The sequence below is a fragment of the Rhinolophus ferrumequinum genome, chromosome 22 (genome assembly GCF_004115265.2).
Source record: "Rhinolophus ferrumequinum isolate MPI-CBG mRhiFer1 chromosome 22, mRhiFer1_v1.p, whole genome shotgun sequence".
NCBI classification, from domain to species: Eukaryota; Metazoa; Chordata; class Mammalia; order Chiroptera; family Rhinolophidae; genus Rhinolophus; species Rhinolophus ferrumequinum.
Genome location: NC_046305.1, coordinates 50,049,489 through 50,071,346, shown reverse-complemented (window position 1 = coordinate 50,071,346; position 21,858 = coordinate 50,049,489). Strand labels below are relative to the sequence as shown.

General features: G+C 36.6%; 1 protein-coding gene across 1 annotated transcript in view; it reads left to right on the top strand.

Moving 5' to 3' along the window:
• The window catches only part of RNF115 (ring finger protein 115), a 53,523-nt gene that overhangs the window by 13,726 nt on the left and 17,939 nt on the right, over positions 1-21,858 (top strand). Inside the window, exons 2-4 of the mRNA XM_033093076.1 lie at positions 5,187-5,245; positions 8,525-8,582; positions 21,413-21,624. Of these exons, the coding sequence (XP_032948967.1) occupies positions 5,187-5,245; positions 8,525-8,582; positions 21,413-21,624 (329 nt within the window). The remainder of the gene's footprint in view (positions 1-5,186; positions 5,246-8,524; positions 8,583-21,412; positions 21,625-21,858) is intronic.

Sequence of the window (21,858 nt, the reverse complement as noted above, 5' to 3'; positions counted from 1 at the left end):
ATTTTTGCTAGGCAACCCAGAGACAACGAGACATGGGTAATCTAGTAAACAGGCCTCTGCGTGGCAATTTCCCATCTACCTATACCTACTTAATCCAAATTAGGCTGAGGTGAATGTGTCTTTCCTGAAGCGAGTTTTTCTGTCTAAATCTATTGGGCGGGGAAGGGGTGTGTGTGTGTCAACGTTCTATTATAGTCTTTTGTTTCTTAATAACCCGCTTAATAGCCCCAAAAGGCAAATCTTCCAGTCCCCTTAACCACCCTTTTCCGTTCTTCCCTGTATTCCAAGTACTTTGCGTCCCCTTGGGCTGCTGTTCTCAGTGGGTAAGCGGCAGGGCTAAACTGTCCTTAGGGAGTTGTTCCTGATTCAGACTATTAATGGTGAAAACTACTGCTCCTTGTGGGTATTTTTAGATGAAACAGGCACTGGAACATCTGAAGCAGTTCTTTCAAGTATACCTGCCGGAGTAGCTTTATACCGGGCCCTGGGGGAAAGCAGCTTAGTTTGTTGGAAACAACTGATTCTGGCTGGATAAGTGACTTAGGTTTGTTAGACTCCGGTTTTATACATGGGACGCTAGAAGTGACTTGAGGAGATGTCTTTGGTAAGACCTTGTTGCTGTGGGGGCTGTATACATTGGCAATATTTTTTGGGGGTGGTGTGAAGACTTGATGTATTAATATTTCAGCAGAGGAGAGATTTTCGTAGTGCTAGACATACGGTGGGTGTTTAATTCATTATTATCTTTGGCTTGCCCTTGTCTCTCCCCCCAACACAAACTCCTTATGGTTAAAATTCAAAACTCTGAATCGGGATTGTACTAAGGCCACAGCCTGGGTGTGGGAGGAGTGTAGAGGCAGAGAGAGGCTGTTTGCTTCCTGTTTTCACCCTGTTACAAATTCTTCATTCATGGACATCCCCCCAAATTGGAGTTTAAAAAATTAGGAAAAATTGAAATATAGAGTTAGCCATCTTCAGAAGTGACCCAAGTTCTAAAACACTTAAAATCCAATCTGGTTGGAATCTCAGTGTAGGGCAGGACTCAATTGTGATTGTAATTCCGAAGAAACAGCTTAGTAATAGTATTATATTCTAGCGGGAGAAAGAATGTATCTGTTAGAAGGTGTGCCAGTCGTTGGTCAGAAGTGTAAGAATACAAAAGAAAGTCAGAGGCAAACATAAACTGCTTTTCCTGGTGCCCGCCCGGGGGGGAGAGGAATCCCAGGTCTGGTTGGCGCTCGTACTGAGGAAGGATCTATTAGGCTCGCCTAGCGTGCCGACACAAGCCGCATACCCACTTCTCTTATTGCTCTGATTCTCTGCTTGTTTAGCAAGGGATTATCATCTGGAATAACTATAGTAGCCGTCTTTATTAAATGTCTTCTGTGTAATGTGCCAGTCACTGAATTAGCTGTTTTACAAGCATCTTAATCTTTACAATACTGCAGTGAAGCAAGCGTCTCCATTTTACAGATGAGGAAATTGAGTCTCGAAAAGTGATATGACTTCTTCCCAAGACTTCAAATCGAATAAGTGAAGTCCTGAGATTGGAATTTAGGTCTGTAACCCCAAAACTCTTTCCTCCGTTTTCAGGTAGATTAGTTTATTGAGAAACAAGGCTGAATATGAATAGTAAAAGTAAACGGGCCACTTAGTAACTCTTTGTCATTGTAATTAAGTAAATTGGCCTTCTGGGCTTTTTACGTGTATGGCCTCTGAATTTTCTTTTATATGAATCTATGAATCTTCCTCTAAGAGACAGGTCTTTTCTTGGTCTGCTAAATTAGATTTCTGAGCTTGTATGATTAAAGGTTTCAGACCCACGGTTGTAAGGGGGCCGAGTGGCTGCTGGATTTCCCAAGGCCTCAACTCATTTGGCCTTGCCATAAACTTTTTCATTCAATCTACAGCAAATTATAGTTCCTGTTCCTTTCTCTAAAAGCATAGTTATTTTCAATCAATGTAGTATAATGAAAAGAATGTATTTCCCAGATTTATTTTAATCGGTAGTTAAAATATGCTTTTTTAAACTATGATAAGGAGGTTTCTAAAATGTATTCTTTCTTATCAGCCAAAAGCTTGATATTATTTTCTTAAAAGACTTACGGTACTGAAAGGGAGCAGACTTTGCCACCTCAAAATATGCCACTTTGGGATGTTGATTATTTTAGGTTGGTTAATTGTAAGAAACAGCAGACACTGAAGAAGCTGAAAACCTAGTAGAAGTACCCTTTGTAAAAGGACATTTACATTTGTAAGGGAAATCTCCATTTGTAAAGGTGTTTCGTTCACAGTGGGGAAGGCTTGGACTTAAATCTGCATAACAGTCTAACCCTTGTTTGTTGTTTTTCCCGGTAACTTCCCTTGGCTGACTCTACCCCCAACGCTGTCTTTGGTCTTTAGCTGTGAGGGTAGTATTTAAGGTGTTGGTCTCCGTCATTTGGGGGAGTTACCCAGTGTTCCCGGATGTCTCTCATGTTCACAGGAGGTATGCGTGTGATTCAGCTTTGTGTCTCTCCTGCTAGTCTGTCTTGTTCATTTATTTGTCCAGCCAGAAGAACCTTGAAGGGTACAGGATAATTTTTTCCTCCCTGACAGCACTGAAGCAGATTTAATGGAATTGTTTGGTTATTTGAATTAATATTTCTATAGAATAACAGTGAATGTTAAGTTTTTTCCTTACGGAGATTATTTTTTAATGGGGAGAGTTAGGTGATATGCAAGTAGATGATTGAACAAGATAATTTTGTATAAAAATACTTGATATGACATTTTATTTATTTTGCGGACCCCCTCTAAGAAAAATTCATTTGTCGTGAACCCTGAGAAGGAATTTATCTGCTAGATGGACTCCCATGGCCAGTCGAGGGCCCACATTTTATAAATAATAAGAGTCCAGGGGCCATTTACTGTCAGGGCTACTCATGGACTCTATACCAGGAAGAACCTCAGACAGAACTCAGCTTCCCACACCTGCCTGCTTGTTTAGGTGTCTGACTCAACCGCAGGGAGAAACCCTGGTTTGTCTTCCTACCAACAGATTGAGACCTGCTCTCTTCAGTCGGAACTGTCTGGTTAGGGTGCCTCATTTACATAAGAGGGACCTAGTGGAGATCCTGGGCGGGACCGTTTGCACCTCTGCTTTAATTCCTTGGAACAAAACTTAAGTTGCTCCCTGAATCTGTGCCTTCCTGGCTGCAGCAACTTTTTGCTCAAATGTTTTTTATTCTTTATTACAGTCTAAAATTAATTTTGATTTACTATTTTTTCAGATTTTTTTATTCCCATCCCCTCATCCATCCCCTTTGGTAACCATCAGCTTGTTCTCTATATTCTGTTTCTGTTTCGTTGTTGTTTTATTTTTTTAAGATTCCACATGTAAATAAGATCATATGGTATTTGTCTTTCCCTGACTTAACTTGCCGCTTAGCATAGTACCCTCCAGGTCCACCCATGTTGTTGCAAAAATGGTAAGATTTCCTTCTTTTTTATGGCCAAGTAGTATTCCATTGTGTGTGTGTACACACACCACTTTGTCATTCATCTGTCGATGGTCTTCTAGGTTGCTTCCATATCTTGGCTATTACTAGTAATAGTGCAGTGAACATAGGGGTGCTTGTATCTTTTCAAATTATTTTGTTTTCTTCCGATAAATACCCGGAAGTGAAATTGGCTGGATTGAATGGCAGCTTTAATTTTTTGAGGAATCTCCATGCTGTTTTCTATTAGTGGCTGCACTGATTTACAATCCTGCCAACTGTACAAGGGTTCCTTTTTTTCTGCATACTTGCCAGCATTTGTTATTTGTCGATTTTTTTTTTTTATGATAGCCACTCTGACAGATGTGAAGTGACAGCTCATTGTGGTTTTAATTTGCATTTCCCTGGTGACTAGTGATATTGAGCATCTTTTCATATATCCGTTGGCCATCTCTATGTCCTCTTGGGAGAAATGTTTATTCAGGTCCTCTGCCTTTTTTTTTTAATTGTGTGTTTTTTTGGTGTTAAATTATATGAACTCTTTATATATTTTGGATATTAACCTCTTATTGGATGTATCATTTTTGAGTATCTTCTCCCATTCAGTAGGTTGTCTTTTCGTTTTATTGGTTTTCTTACTGTGCAAAACCTTTTTAGTTTGTAGTCCCATTTCTTTATTTCCTTTTTTATTTCCCTTGCTGGAGGAGATATATATCCAAAAAGATACTGCTAGGGCAGTGTCAAAGAGTTTCCCGCCTATGTTTTCTTCTAGGAGTTTTATAGTTTCAGTTCTAACATTTTAGTCTAATCCATTTTGAGTTTATTTTTCTATGTGGTTTAAGAAAGTGATCCAGTTTCCTTTTTTTTTTTTTTGCATGTATATGTAGTTTTGTCAACATCACTTATTAAAGAGACTGTCTTTACCCCTTTATGTATCCTTGACTCGTTTGTCATAGATTAATTGACCATATCAGTGAGGATTTATTTCTGAGCTCTCTATTCTATTCCATTGACATATATATATATATATATATATATATATATATATATATATATATATATATATGCATGCTTTCATGGCATACCATACCGTTTTGGTTATTGTAGCTTTGTAGTATAGTTTGATATCAGGGAGTATGATACCTCTACTTTGTTCTTTTTGAAGATTTCTTTGGCTAATTGAGGTCTTATACTCCCTTTATTTGGAATCATTGGTAATCAAAAAAAAGATTAGAAACATAATAATACTTCATTGTAAAATCCTAGTCTCCAAATTGATTTATGCTGTGATTCAGTTTATGTCTCCTATATGTACATAGTAAAAAAAAAAAAATAGCAGTTTCTGAACCCATCAGTATGATACAATATTTTACTGCTCTGATATCTCTAGTGGAGCTTTTTCATTAGATATGAAGACAAAATTAGTGAATTCATTCCAGTTTGAAAAAAACCCAAATTAAAGGGGAAAATAATCTTTGACATTATCCCTTTCAACTCTCAGTGGGTACCACTTAAGAAGTGGGAACCTTATTCTGCAAACATCTTATGGAATTTATTTGCCAGAATATAAAAGAAAAAAACTGTTCCAGGAGTGAGCAAGCACATACAACATTTCACAGCATCAGCTTGTGTACTGCATGTTATTCTGAAACTACATACTCAGCTTTCTAATGAAAGACTTGTATTTATTTCTTCTTTCTTTTGTAGGAATATATTTGTCCCAGATGTGAATCAGGCTTTATTGAAGAAGTGACAGATGATTCCAGGTATTGTACAAGCTCATGGTTAAAGCAGGCATTGTTACCAACATTATTCTCTCTCAGCGTTGACTGAATAGAAAGGAATTTGTTTTATGACTTATCCTGTCTGCTGAGAGAAAGACTGGTGCGGTGGGGAGTGGCGGCGGGAAGGGGAAGAAAAACGGGAAAATTTGGCAAGTGATGTGCAAATGGGTATGATGGGATGTAGTTTTTGATTGTGTGTGACATTCCTCGGAAACCTCTATATCCCTACCAGAGTATTCGTAAGTCTGGTAAGTGTTCATTTGTTTTCTGAGACTTCAGGATTGGTTCTTCTAGATTACTGGTTGATTTTTAATGACCACTGTTGCTTGGAGGTAAACTGCTGTTACACCTCCTTGGTGGGTTGGGAGCCACTTCTGATGAAAATATCTGATACAATAAACAGGCTGTTTTCTAGCCAGGGAAACTGAGTCATTATTCTGCTTTGAGGAAGCCTTGGGTCCTTGTTTTTATTACGATTACCATGGTCAAACATATGCCATCTTGCTACTGTGATATTAATATTTGGGTGTGTAATGCTTCATATTGGCTCTCACTGGTCTTAAAACCTATAAAAAGGGGAAATACTTCTGAAAGTGACCGGATTATACATTATTGGTTAATATGAATAAAACTAAACATTTAATAAAAAGTAGAATCGCATTGATAGGCTGGCTTATTTTGGCTGAACATAGTGACACATTTGTTCTTTTGTGCCTATGTGGTTATACATTAGTTGGACAGTTGAAGAAGTACTGACTGGATGAAAAGAATCTGTAATCTGAAACTTCTTTTAATCTTGATTTGGGGGAGTTTAATGGCAGTAAATAATTCCTTTACTGTTGCTGTTGGCAGAATTTAAAGTTGAAGGTCCCTTCCACAACCAGGAAAAACTACACATTTTACAGTATGTACTATTAGTTTAACTTTATTAATGATTGGTGATTACATATAAATGAGTTGGAGTTTCTGAGGCAGCATATGGCATGGAAACTAGCTTGGTATAAGCACTAATAATCTTGGTGTTAAATAACACGGTACCAACTCTAAACCTGTAAGATGAGCATGATAGCAAAATTAGCATTTTTGTGTGGATGGCATGCTAATTTGGCTCTGCATGTGTTAAATAAAGAGCATATTGGTTGTTGGGGGTAATTAATGGACTGGTTTTTTCTTCTAAATTTTATAATAGTAATATTGGTTTCTTTAGGCCTATATATGAACTGTGGTTATAAATGAGATTGTGGATAACTGCAGGATGAGTCTTTTCTAGCAGAGAACTATGAATTCTGTGGATCCTGCTTCTACTTGAATTAACAGTTCTCTTACTTGTGCCTTTGTAGGTCAAAGGTTGTCCTGTACAGGTATTATTGGTAGCAGATACTCAAGTGCAAAGATTATGTCTTTTGAAAGATTAGTATTTTAAATAGTTGAAGAAATCGTTTTCTTAACGTCTTAGAGGCAGCATGGTATTTCCTTCTGCTAAGTTAAGAAACATTTGCTGATTTGAATGCTTAACAATTACAGTGGTGAGTAGTGGATAGTAAAAATTAATAAGAGGAAGTCCTTGCATGTAAATATTTCATAACGGGCCCTGTGTGCTACTAGACATACATACAGAGAGGCACCTTATAACCTTTCTTAAGCTTTGTAACATTTCTCAGAACAACGTAGTTTTTATTATCCCGTCTCTATGATCAGCCCTGTCACTCATAAGATACAAAGGAATTTTAAGGAAAGGAAATGCTGAGGGATTTTCATGGGGTGCATAACCCCAAAAGATAGTTGATAGCTTTAATTATAAGGATATTTGAATCCCTGAAATTATGTAGGAAAGGCAGTTAACGGCCCTGCGAGTCTATCTAGGCTTGAGCCATAAAATGGATACACAGACACTCAACTTTATTTTTTTTAAAGGTGTGTGGTAGTTTAGTTAGTATTTATTTGGCATGGATTGTACTTTTGGGCTTGTCCTACATTTGAAGTATTTTTTACAAAAGCATTTTTAACTTCTGAAACGAATATGGATGTTAAATGGTTTCAAATCAGAATAAGGCCTGAGAATGATTACATGGAGAATGGCATTAGCTTTGCTTTTTCACTTGTGGTTCTAGACTAACCAGAGTGTCTTTCCTTAATGAGCTCAGCACAGTGCCTGGACTGGGATCGTAATTCTGAAAGTGAAAGCTGTTTGTCGTAGTATGTGGACTTTGTGTCACACACAAACGTGTACCTACATGTTTGTGCACTTATGTGTGTCTCTTGAAGTAAAAGTGATATCTTGCAATTTTTGTGATTCTTTCCATTCCCCTTTCCCCAAAGAATTCCCCAGATCTTTGCAAATTTCATGGAGACAATGGGATCTAACATTTCTTTGGGAATAGGTAGTTATTTTATTGTTTACACATGTGGTATTAATTTAACAACTTTCATTTTCAAGGCACCAGTATAGAATATGGCATTGCAGGGTTTTCAAAAGTGATGAGTGATCTGTATAGTGTCTGACACATCATAAACACTCTGCATATATTTGTGGTATTAATATAGTCTTTACCCTCTGAATTTATATTTATGAAAGAGGGAAAGGGGTAGAAATGGATGAGAAAAATTCTAGGTATTTATAATACAAGTTAAAGTTCAGAGTCAAAGGGTGTGGAGGGGTCTCATTTGGTTGGTGAGTTCAGCAAAGACTTCGTGGAGGGAGTAGCATTTGAGAAGGCCTCGGAAGGATGTATAGAACAAAGAATGGGATAAACTATCAAGAAAAAGCAATGAGCCCTTTTATAAAGTGCTAACTAAATATAGTACCAGTCCCCGCACAATACCGCATTTAACTATTCCCAAGAAATATTAACTATCGTAGTCTTAAATATGTTCATCTGGTAGTTGAATGGTTTTTTTAGTGAAACATTATTTGGAGAATCTTGTTTTGTTACTTAGCCTCTTGGAGAATAAATGTTTTGTTTTTCTTCTTTTGCTAAGTCAAATTTGAATTGTATTGCTGGCCGTGGGTCCTTCCTTCTGGGGTGACCCCTCTCCCCAATATTTCACTTGATTTTTCCTTTGTGTTGTAGTTTGTTATAATATTTTTCATAGATTAATCCACATGCCAGTTCTTCATAATTTCCTTTGGAGGTGTCATATTGGGATGAGTTATTTTTCCTTATTGGGTTTTGTTCTCATTGTACCATTCTATATTTAGGCTTCTGGGAGGGAGGCTTGCTTCTGGGAATAGAATCACTACTCATTCCTTTTTCTCTTTAGTTTTTTAGGTGGTGGCGGAGGCCGGATGGACAATAGCACATCAACACATTTTGCAGAGGTAAGTTTTCCTTTGGCTGTAGGGATGCTTTAGTGAGTGGGTGGATGTGAAAATCATGACATATTTTTCACTTCCCAGTGCAGCAAAACAACAGAATGGATAAGGAAAATGTGGGAAAGAGTAGCCTTTAAAAAGATTTGTGTTTTTAGTAGCTGGGGCGTTGGCATAGCACTTTTGGTAAACCCTCGATTAGGAGAGAGTAATAGCCTCTGGCTGTGCTGTTTTAAACCTGGTGGTGTTTTCAATTCTGTTTTCTGATTCTTTATTGTGTATATGTTGTGAAAATAAAAGGCTTGTGTTGTTTTTTAAATAGCAGTGTTGCAGATTCTGCTTTAGTGGCATGATAGCCAAGGAAAAGACAGGCCAGGAGAAGTTGTTTTAGAAGTCACAGTAAGGCACAGTCTTCAACTTTACCCAGAGGTACTGGTTTCTAGAGATCACCTCTAATGAGCATGGCAATTTAGTATAATTGGGATTAGAGGGGGCCAGATTAAGGATAAGATATTCACTTGTCTTCCAGATCTCAAGATGGGACCTATAATTAATTTCCAATTCTTTATATAATGCAGCATCTGTATTTGGGGGTGGGGGCGTCTTAACTGTGATTTTAAAATAAGACATTAGTGGGCATCTTTGAATACCATTTTAGACTAAATTCAGAGTAATTTTCTTTTTTCACTTTATTTATTGACTTAAAATTTCCTGGTTTTTTTGACCATTTTTAAGTGTACCATTTAGTGGCATTATGTACTCTTTGCTTTTAATCATTTAGAGACTAGCCTTCCAGCTCAGCCTACAAAAAACACTGGTTTGTTTTGCTGCTATTGTCACAGAACTTACTTGGTTCTAGAAAGTTAAGAGATGCTAAAGGGGAAAAAAAGTTAAATTGCATAATCAATTTTTTTTTTGTTGTTTCAGGATCAGAGCCTCTTCCGGAGGTAGCTCAAATGCCTTAAGCTAGCAAAATTTTGATATTTATTTGTGGGTAAATTAAAACTGTTTTAGCATTATATTTGAAAAGTGGTATTCAATTAAGAAGCTCTTAACACCCTAAGCCTCTCTTCTTTATCTTCTGAAAATTATCTTAAGACCTATAGCTCCTCAGATTTGTATGTTGTTAGATTTATGGTCAAGAAAATTGAAATCTTTGGGAACTAGTCCTGTTTTATTAAGGGCATTTTCTTTTACGTACTTAATAGCCACTATTAAGTTTTTTGGTTAACTCTGAACTGCCTTGGTACATGGGTGGATAAAAGGGAGTCCAGACAGATCACGTCTTTGAGCTCCCATTTTCATTTCCTCATTTTGATGGATTGAAAAACATTTAAAATTGATTCTGCTTGTGAGGCCTGGAAGTCTTTCTGATTTTAGTATGTTTTTTTCTCCTTGTGTGTGCTATTCCTGATAACACAAATGGTCACTTACTGATTATGCATATGCAGAAGCAGCTTCACCTGATTTTTCTTAAGTGTTAGTTCTCCTTTTGGAAATGGAAATACATTGGTCTGTCAGTTTTATAGCTATGACTCACCAGGAGGAGATGCACTAAGAAGAAAAATAAACATGTGCAGTCAGTTTCCTAACTTTAGCAATGCTAAATCTGACATTGATGGCATGAGCTATCATACTTGAGGTGTTAAAGTAATTTTGCTGAGTCATACCTGTGACTTCATGTTCTTTAGGGTTTGTCGCAAGGGCGTGATAATGCCCAGCTTTCCCTCTATAGAATTTCCTTGTCATCATGCATAAATATTTCAGTTTTCTCTTTTTTAAACTTTCTATTTTAAAAAATAGAAAAAAATTGCCTGTTTTTATAACACAGAAGTTGCCAGGGTTTTAAAAAAAAGTCAGCTAAGTAGTCTGTGTTGAGTACTTTAGTATACACAGCATCTGCCAGAAGTAGGGGCAGGAAACAAACATCATGGTTGCCTTGCCTGCAGGGGACTTATCATTTATTTAGGGAACAAGTGAAAACATATGAAACAAATAGGAAAACAGCAAAGAGTACAGAGAATATAATAAACTCAGTGTGGGGTCTGTGTAACAACCACTGTAGGGAGAGATTAGATTAGGTGGGCTGCAGTCTTTGGAAAGACTGAAGTCTTCAAGGGGAGAGATCAGATGACCGAGTGATGTACCTGGAACCAGATGGCCTGAGCTCAAATCTTGGGTCTGCCACTTAATGGCTGTATAACCTGGACAAAATGACTCAGAATTTCTCTGTGTCTCTATTTCCTCATCTGTAAATGGGGGGAAATGATCCCTACCTCATAGAGTTGTTGTGCGGGTTCGGTGAGTTAATATATGCCAGGTGTGAAGGCCAATGTGCCTGACATATAGGAATGCTTGATACATTTTAGCCATTATGAAGACTTCACGGAGAGGGTAAAGCTTCATGGAAAAGGTGAAAAAGGCTTCGAGTACTAGAGCCTTGAATAGTGGGTGGAGTTTAGATAAGCAACGAAGTAAAAAAAACTTATTTCAAGATTGTGCTCATAAGCAATAAGGTTTTATACTCCTGTCCCTGGAGGAAGAAAGCTTAGAAAGAAAATTATATATAGAAACCAAAGTTATTTTTCTTTTGGTTGGTAATTTCAGCGAAGGGCTTATGCTCAATTTTGCTCTATTTTTCTTCAGCCAGAGCTACTGGTACAGTGAAGAGGTTATTTTCTGTAATTAGCATTTAGTAATAGTTGAATTCTTAAAATACTAGATATATCAGAAGAGTCTTAGTCCAAGCAACATTTCCTAACAGAATTAGTATTGATTTTTTCTTTTTTTTGGAGATAAGAGTGTGAAGATGGAAGGGTGGGAGGAGGTCGGTTGCCAGTTAATGTGTGAGGGCTACAGGAGAGTGAATCTAAAAATGTTGCCAGCAGCTTGTGGAGAGAGATGACATTGCTCTACTGAGGTCCCTGATGATAACCTGGGGAATTGAGTCCATGGCTACCCGAGGGTTTCATTGATTACTGGAGAGCTTCTGACCGTGGCGTCGTGCCTATGAGACATCTGATCTGAGAGTCTCAGCTTCCCCTAAAGGATCACTTCAGTACAAGAGTGGCTGTGTCTGCTGTCTCCGATTAGCAGAAAATAGATAGATGGCTTCCTAGAAATAGAGCTCCCGATATGCACTAAAGGGCAGGGTGCTCTGAACAGTCTGATTGATATTTATTTAAATAAAATTAGTTTTGGTACAAACGTAGCATTATCATGGTATTAAAGAATATCTGGAGTCTCACTATTCTTCCTTTCTCCCTAAATTTTCTTTCGGGTTTTGTCCTGAGGCACAGGGTAGATACTGAAAGATATTATAACAACATAAAGAAAATTTTTTTCTTAAATGAAAAATCTCCCATCATTACCATATTTTAGCTTTATTTTTTTGCATAATACTTTTCATTTCTCACATGCATGCTGCATAACTGTTTCCAGATGCAAGCATAGTGTGTACCATATTGTATTTCTGTTTTTTAAAATTTACTTAGAACTATATCAGGTCTTCTTTCTCGTCTCCATAGTTTACAAGAATTATGTATTTTATGACTTCAAATTCTTTCATGTCTGTACTATAGTTACTAAACCATTGTCCTGTGTTAAACATGTCTGGTTTTATGTGCTGGTTGGCCATTGGTTGTACTTCTTCCTAATACCCCTGAGTCTAGAACATATGGAGAAATATAGAAGCCAGACAGATGGACATTAAAGGTTAGTTTTTATTCGGCGAAATTTGACAAGACAGTTGATCTGTGGCCAAATGGATAGTCTAAGTCTTTACAGGATGACCCACCTGAGAATTAGAGGCTGTAGAGCGGCGCTCTGACTCAGAACCACTTCTCTGGCATTTGTGCGACTTCCTAATACATGAACTCAATCCATTGGAGAAATGTGAATTCAGCAGAAGGTAGGCTCTTGCCACTTACCAATCAGAAACATCACTTCTCTGGTATGGAAGAGTAATGAGGATCAATGAAGAGGGCGGAGGTGGAAATGCGAGATCTGATTCTTTTCTCCTCTTCACCTGTGGGTTTAGTCATTTAAGCCTGTAGTTAGCTAGGAGTAGTAACCTGGAAGTAGTTTCTGTGGTGGTTGGGGGAGATCCGAAATCAGGGAGGACAGTTTTGCTTTTACCTTCATGAAGACCCTCTCCGATATCAAATCATGCTCCTTTGCATGTACTCCTGAGACCGGTGGAGAAAGCTCTGAAATAATCGAGAACAATATAAAGTTAAAGTGAACTAAATAAAATTCTACCGATTTTGACGCATGAAAATCACAATTTTAAATGATTCAACCTAGAAAAAAGAAGTGAAAGATTTCAAACTATCCTTCCTTAGGTATAAACCATCCTTTACCTGTTTGCTGTTCTTCTCAGTCTCAGCCATAGGGCTTGTACTCAGAGGCCAGGTAGAGTTTGGATTGTTTGAGTAGTTGGAGCTTGGATTGAATCTAAAGGTTGAATTAATTCAACCAAATCTTCCATGTGTCTCACGTTTTAGTATGAAGAGTTAAAAGAGCTCATTTCACAGTACCTGCTTCATATCCAATCAATTTGGAAATGTCATATAAAACTCCTGAAGTCTTCAGCAATTCAAAGAATAATTATGTTTCCATAATTCAGTACACACTAAGTTCACATGCCATAATACTGTTGTGAAGCTAAGACCATAACGGGAAACTCACTGGTAACTGAAGGAAGAAGGAAGGGTAAAATGGAAAATATCCTTGTGGTCAGTCAGCTTTGCCAGTTTTCTGTTCAGTGAGTGCCAGTTGCCCAGAGTCCATGGCCTGTAAATTTAAACTCATTTGGGAAGAGGTGCCTTTCAAGAGATTGCTCAGGGCATAGCGCTTACAGTATTGGGGGGGTGTGCGCACGTGTGCATGCACATCATATTATTTCTTTATGAATGGCATTTGAATGCTTTATGTTTTTGTAAAATTCAGGAATTTTCCATGGTGGGTAACTTTAGTTTTGAGATTTTCTTTTGAGGGCCCTTTCTTGCCCAACCAGCATATTATAAACTTCTTAATTTCCATTTGCCTTTGAGCCTTATATTCCAGCTACCCTTGAACTGATTTAAGGGTGAGCACCTTTTTCTTTCATTTTCCACTGTTCGGGACACTCATTCTAATGCTTATTACTCCTTTTAAAAAAAAACTATTCTAATTTTTCCTTAATTTCTTGAACAAATCTATTTCCTAGAGACAGACCTTTTAAAGTACAGGTCTTTTAAATTGTCCTCTTAGCTTTTAGGTTTGTAATAGTTTTATTTAATCTTCCATTTACCTCTTCTCTTATGTCCACATGCAGATCAAAATAAGATAAAAAGGTGTTTGGAGCAACTAATCTAGCCATTTAACTGCCGCCGATGGCAGTTTAAAGGTATAATGCTTCTACAGCCATGGTAACCACATAATAGCCATATAATTCATCTTCCAAAATGGGATACTTAGAGTATGAACGATACAATAAAAACAATAAAAATTATATAATGTTTTAGAAATTTATTTATTGACTAAAAAATTGGTTTAATTATGTTGGTGGACTTGTAAAGAAATTTTGTTCAAAGACTTTTCAAAATAAAATTCCAAAAAATCAAAGTAATTTAGATCCTTAAAACCTGACAGATATTACAAGAAAGGAAAACTATGGACCAGTATCCCCTTAGAAACATAGATGTGAAAATTCTAAACACAATTTTAATAAGAACTCAACAATATATATGATGGGTTATACGTCATAAGTGGGATTTATTCTAGGAATGCAAGGTTAGTTCAACATTGCAATGTTAGTTCAACATTTGAAAATCAACTAATGTAATTCACCATAGTAACATGAAAAATAAAAACCATATGATCATCTCAATAGATGCAAACAAAGTATTTGACAAAATTTAACATCAATATTTTAAATAAAAACCCAGCAAACTAGAAGTAGTTGGGAACTGCCTTAATCAGACAAAGAATATCCAATAAAAATTGACAACGTCATAATTAATGGTGAAAGACTGAGTTTTTTCCAGTTCAGATCAGGACCAAGACCAGATGTCCTCCCTCACTACTTGTGTTTAACATTGTACTGGAGGTTGTAGCCAGTGTAATAAGGTAAGATAAAAAGATAGAGACAGACATACAAGTGGCACCCAGATTGGAAAGGGAGAACTAAAACTGTCTGTTCACAGTAGACGTTATCTTTTATGTAGAAAATCTGGTGGATTCTATAAAAAAGCTAATAGAACTAATGAATATATAAGCAAGGTTGCAGAATATAAGAAAAACATACACAAAATCAATTGTATTTCTACATATTGGCAACAAATTAAAAAATTTTTAAATAACATTTACAGTAGCATAAAAATAAATACTTTAAATTTCAGAAAAGATATTTGAGAACTACAAAATATTTCTTAGAGAAATTAAAGATCACCCAAATGAGAAATATATCCTGCTTGTGGAACAGAAGACTTAATATTGTTAGGATATCATTTATAGATTCAATATAATTTCAGTCAAAATCCCACTCAGGTTTTTTGCAGAAATTTATAAGTAGATTCTAAAATTCATATGTAGAATAGTTAAAACAACTTTGAAAAAGAAAAAAGAGGACTAATACTACCTGATTTCAACATTTATTATAAAGCTACACTAACGAAAACTGGTATTGCCATTAAGATAGATCAAGAGAACAGAAGAGAGTCTAGAAAAAGATCCCACACACACTATGGACAACTGATTTTGACAAAAGTACAAAGACAATATAGGAGAAAAAAGGATAGCATTTTAAATCAATAAGTGTGGAAACAGTTGGATATACACAGTACAAAAATATGAGCTTGGATGCGTCCTTTAAACCATATACAGGAATTAACTCAAGATGGATAATAGACCTAAATGTAGAACTTTATATAAAATTGGAAGAAAACAGGAGAAAACCTTTGTGACCTTGGATTACGCAAAGATATCTTAGACACCAAATTATGATGCATAGAAACAAAAATTGGTAAATTGGACTTCATCAAAATTAAAACTTCTGCTCTTCGTAAGAATGAAAAGACAAGCCACAGACTAACAAAAATTTTTTTCAGATCATCTGATACAGGACTTGTATCTAGACTGTATAAAGAACTGTTAACATGGAGTAAGAAAACAACCCATTTTTAGAAAATGGCAAAAGATTTGAATTATCTACTTCACCAAAGAAGATAGGACAGATGGCAAATAAGCATGCAAAAAAATTCTCGACTTCATTAGTCATTAGGGAAAGGCAAATTAAAACCTCAATGAAATACTACTACACAACTCTTAGAATAGCTGAAATGTAAAAGAATGACCATACTAACTGTTCATGAGGCCGTGGAGCACCTGAAATTAAATGTAAAAATGGTACAACAAATTTAGAAAACAGGCCAGCTGTTTTTTAAAAAGATAAAAATACATCTACCATATGATCCAGCTATTCCCCTCAGGAGAAAAGAACGCATATATTCACACATATGCATATATATGTACAAATGTTTATAGCCCAAATATTATTTATCTATAATAGCTCAAAACTAGAAACAACCCAAATGTCCATCAATAGGTGGATGATAAATTATGGTATATTTGTACTATGGAATACTAAGCAGTATAAAATATGTGGAATACTCCTCAGCATACACCATTGATACATGTAAAAATATGGATAAATCTCAATTAAGCTGAGTAAAAGAAGCTAGAGTACAAATATGATTCCTTTTACATAAAATTCTAGAAAATATAAATTTTTAAAAAATGCGAACCATGGAAAGGTCAGGGGTTGCTTGGGGGCAGGGAGAGGGTATGAGGGAGGTGATGGGTATGTTTCTTGATATGTTTTCAACAATTCCTCCTGAATTGACTCATCTTTGTAGACCATAATATTTTTTTGAGATATAATTCACATACCATGTAATTGACTCTTTTAAAGTGTACAATTCAGCAGTTTTAATATGTTCACAAAGTTGTACAAGCATCACCACTGTTAATTCTAGATTTCGTCACCCCAGAAAGAAACCCTGTACCCATTGGTGACTCCTTTTTTCCTCTCCAGTTTCCCCTATTTATTTTCTATCTGTCTGGATTTGCCTGTTTAGGACATTTAATAAAAATGGAATCATAAAATACATGACCTTTGTGACTGACTTCTTTTACTTACCGTAATGTTTTTAAGGTTCATCCATGTTGTAGCATATATTTCATTCTTTTGTAGGGCTGCTGTAGGGTAGCATAACCATATAATGGAGTTATATGGTTATGCTATATTTTTATTCACTCATCAGTTGATGGACATTTGGGTTGTTTACGCTTTTTAGCTGTTATGAATAATGCTTGAATGAATATTTGTGTGCAAATGTTTGTGTGAACATATGTTTTCAGTTCTCTTGGGTGTATAACTAAGAGTGAAATCGCTGGGTCATATGGTAATTTTAACTTTTTGCGGAACCATAACATTTTAAGAGGTGCTGATGTGATCATGGTCCGCTTATAGCATATTCTGCTAAATGGAAGATACTGTCCATCAAGTTACATATTGAAATATGTAAATATTTTAGCCCACATATTTTCAGAAGCATAGTCTCATTCCTCCATTCAGAGTAACATTTTCAGTTCTTCAAGACAAAACTTAACCAGATAACTGTCTCTGCGATTCTTTTGAATGTTCCACCAAAACTTGCTAATAGTGTTCTCTAATTGTTTGTACTTATGTAAGTCATGTCCTGAATACCCAGTTTTGTTGTGTGAGCTATTTTTTTCTCTCATGCTTGTCTAAGTCTGCTCAGAGGCAAATGACCTGAAGCTATTCTTATCCTGAATGTTGATTTGGTATAAATTTGTGAGATGTGTTTTTTTATCCTGTGTCCTATGGTCTGGTGCAGTTGTTTTGGGACAAATTCATGAACTGTTAATACTCATTTGCACTAAATTGCAGTTTTTAAACAAGTAACAAAATGCCTCATACTGATGTTGAAGCTACTTGTCAGCCTGCGTTCCTTCAGAATTTTTACTTAACATTAGATGTGATAATGAGTTATGTCATTATCAGTACAGATTATTGATATGATGAACTTGGTGCTTGGCTTTTCTTCTAGTCAAAATTTTCAAATATTCAGTTTTAACATAATGAAAAGAATGACTGCTTTGAGAGTTCTTTTTCGGAAGCAAATGTGGAACTTGACATCATAAGGGAATAAATAGCCTTTCTTCCTATGTTTATAACCTAAGTGAAATAGATGATGGAGAACATAGAAGGGGCTGCTCACACTTTCTCACTCATTGAAGGCAAGTGTAGTTTTGGATTTTTAAATGTCGTATTTACTTTGGAATTTCAGGTCAAGAAGAACTGTGTTGTAGACCACTTTTCAGGCTAGAAGAAAGTAATTTCTAACAAATGGAGGCTGTCGCTAGCAAGCAAAGGGAAATGAGTCTGATAAGTAAAACTGGCAGTTAAAATGAAAAAGTGCCAGTTTTACTTATTTTTACCTCACTAGTATTTTGAGACTTCTTATTGTTTTTAGTGTGCATATTATTTTTGCTCTTCAGATTGGATATTAGAATTTAAGAAAAATGAACAGTGTTGTCAAAAGTATGGGAGACTTAAGCTCTTGTACACTGGTAGGAGTATAAATTGGTATAGCCCTTTGGAGGGTAGTTTGGTACTGTCTAGTGAAATTTAAAATGCTATATCCAGTAATTCTATTTCTATACTATAAGGTGTTCTTATGAAAGAGAAGGAATGCTTCCCGATACATTTTATGGGGCTAGTATAACCTGATCCCTAAACCAGACAAGGACCATACAGAGAATTACAGGCCAATTCACTCAAGAATATAGATGCAGGATTTCATCAAAAACACTAGAAATGGAATCCACCAATGTGTCATAAGCCAAATTGTAATTTGTTCTAAGAATTCAAGGTTGGGTAAATACCAAAGGATAGAAGGCAGTGGGATGACGTATTTAAAGTGCTGAAAGGAAAAAAACTGCCAACCAAGAATTTTCAGTTCGCAAAAGTGTCCTTCGAGAACAAAGGAGAAATTAAAACACTCCCAGATAAACAAGAGCTGAGGGAGTTTGTTACTAATAGACTGCCAAATGAAATGTTGAAGGGAGTCTTTTAGGCTCACTGCAGATGTACTGAATTTACTTTCTGGAGTAGGGCCAAATAATACACACTTTAAACAAACCCTCCTATGAATTCTTATCCACCAAAACCAATACCAAACCTTATAATGAGATACAATTTTCTATGCAGCAGATTGGTAAAAGCCGAACAAACAAACAAAAAATCCTATTGAGTGCTTGCCAGGATTTGGTAGACACCTCTTGATGGATGTGTAAATTGGTACAACCACTGTGGAAAACAGTTTGGGCATTACCTGGTCAAGGTGAAGATGTGTAGACCACATTAAGGTTGTACAGACCACTAATAGAGAAACTCTTCTATGCCTGCGCGGGAGACATACAGGAATGTTCACACTGGCTGTTTGTAATAGCCAAAAACCAAAAACAATCCATGTGTCTATTGGGAGGAGAAAAGATTTTTTAAGGTGTGGCATAAAGTGTGTGTGAAAATAAATGCGTCTACATGTGGAGCCCAAAAAGCAGCTGCTCTCATAAGGCACTTCCACAACGTATCAGGCACATTTTATTTAGGGGTGTATACGTTTGGAGTAACGCTGTAAAGAAAGGCAAGGGAATGATAAGCAATTGAGGGTATGGTTACCTCGGGGGGTCGGGGAGGCGAGGGAGGGACACACGGATTCAGTGGCTTTGGTGATGTGAGCTAAGATGGTTACGTGGGCATTTGTTTTCTTATACCGCATTTATTATGTTACTTGCATGTATCAAATACTACATGTTATAATAAAAATGTTAATGACTATATAAAATATAAAACACTCATGCTGTGCTACTGTTGGAAGGAATGATATGACTATGTGTGTTCCAAGTCAATGCAAGCCGTTTTTCCTCCATAACATCTCTCCCTGTCTAACATACACACTTTCCTTTTCCTTTTCTTGGAGGGAGGCGCGTGTCTGTCTCTTCCCACTTGCAGATGAAATCTAGTAGGGCAGAGGTTGTTTTGTTTTCTAACATTTTGTTCACTGCTGTATCCTAGCAGTTTCCAGAAAGTGCTTGAGACATAGCATAGTACATGCTCAGTAAGTATTTGTTGAATGAATGAGAGAGAAAGAGTATGTGTGTGTGTGTTACAAAATCTAGTGTGTGTATATACACACAGATACTTAAAGATCTGGCATCACACCAAGTTAACCTCTCAGGAGGGGGGTGGAATTAAGTAAGGGTTGGGGTTGGTCACATCTGAGTGAATAGAGGCTATTGCACTTTATATTTTATATTCTATTGTGTATTTTTAATTAAAAAGGGACAAAACATCTTAAATTATGAAGCAAATTGTAAACTGGGGAAAAAAATAACATTATTGACAACTGTAAACAAACTCCTGAATTTCGAGAATTGTTTTTACAAGTTACTGGCTGGTAGATCGAGAATAGAGTGGGATCTGGAATCAGCTCAGCTTAACCTGCAGCTGGGCTGCTTACCCTTTCTCAGAGTGTTTCTCGAGGAGGTTGTTTGCTAATGTGGGTCTCTGGAAGAAAGGAGGAGTCTGGAGGGGAGCGGCTGTGTGTTTTAAGACATAAGGTCATGTGCTGAGCTGTTTTGTGTCCCTATTATTATATACATAATAAGTTTCTGTTTCATTTGAAACTTTAAAACAGAACAAGAAGACCAGGGTTATATACTTGGTTGGATGGAGTGAAATGAGTAGTGTTCTACTCTTGCAATAGTAGATATATCCAGATCTATCTTGAAATACCCGGTGTGCAAAATAAAATCTATTTTTTCCATTCACTCTTTAGTGATTTCTTGGCCAAACCCAACAAGCACACACCAACTGCCACTTCTCCCCACCCCCAACAATGCCCTTTTAGTGATTAAATAAAAGTATGTACATCAGAATGTCTTCTCAGACATTCCTGCACTGGTTTGACACTGCCCTTTTCTGATGAAGCTCCTAGATCAAAAGTATTTCCTAGACATCTGCACTTTGTGGTGATGATGCTTTTTTACAAGTGTATAATAAATACATCCATTTTATTTAAATCTTAGATGATTACATACCGTGTTTTCTCCGAAAATAAGACCTAGCCGGGACCATCAGCTCTAATGTGTCTTTTGGAGCAAAAATTAATATAAGACCCGGTCTTATTTTACTACAATATAAGATCGAGTCTTATATAGTATAATATGAGACCCAGACTTATTTTATAACAATATAAGATCGAGAATTATATAGTATAACATAAGACTGGGTCTTATATTAATTTTTGCTCCAAAAGGCGCCTTAGAGCTGATGGTCCGGCTAGGTCTTATTTTCGGGGAAACACGGTAGTGAAAATGTGGATGTCATTTGTGACAAAACACAAAGTTATAATGTTGATCTTAATGATTGATTATGCTTAGGACAGAAGTCCATGATCACCTTTGGCTCCTGTTTTTATTTCAAAAGGGGAAACTGGTAGATATGAGCTCAGTGGTAAGGAAGGGGTTCAGCCATTGGCCTGTTGTTTCTATATGAAGGAAACTAAGTGTCGCCGTCTAGTAGGTTTTCTTTCCCTTGTGCATCCACTTGAAAGACTTCTCTTTTTCTCCTCCATAAAATTGGGGAAACCTATATTTTAGAGCTGTTGAATTTCAAAATGTTAAGTTGTATTCCTCTCTTTTTCAATATTTCTTCTTTCCCCTGTTCTTGAAAATGTAATATGTGGTTTGTTTCTGGTTTCTACTAGTTCTGGCGCAATTTGGACCACACGATGATTATACAAGATTTCAGACCATTTCTAAGTAGCAATCCACTGGACCAAGATAATAGAGCCAATGAGAGAGGTCACCAAACTCACAGTGACTTCTGGGGACCAAGTCGGCCTCCAAGGCTGCCAATGACTCGGAGGTACAGATCTCAAGGAAGTGCTCGTCCCGATAGATCCCCGGCCATCGAAGGGTGAGCACAGTGATTTATGGTCTCTTTCAAGGTATTTCAATGAAGGACAGTGGCATCATCTAGTCTTTATAAGGTTCTCATATTTATTACTTTGTGGACAAGATGGAGATATATAGACTGAATGAAAATGAAGCTAAATTGAATGTCTGCTTAACTAATGCCAGTTAACCAATGATGATAATCTAAAAGATGATAAAACTAATGATGTAGGTCTTCCGGTTTTTTAATTACTGT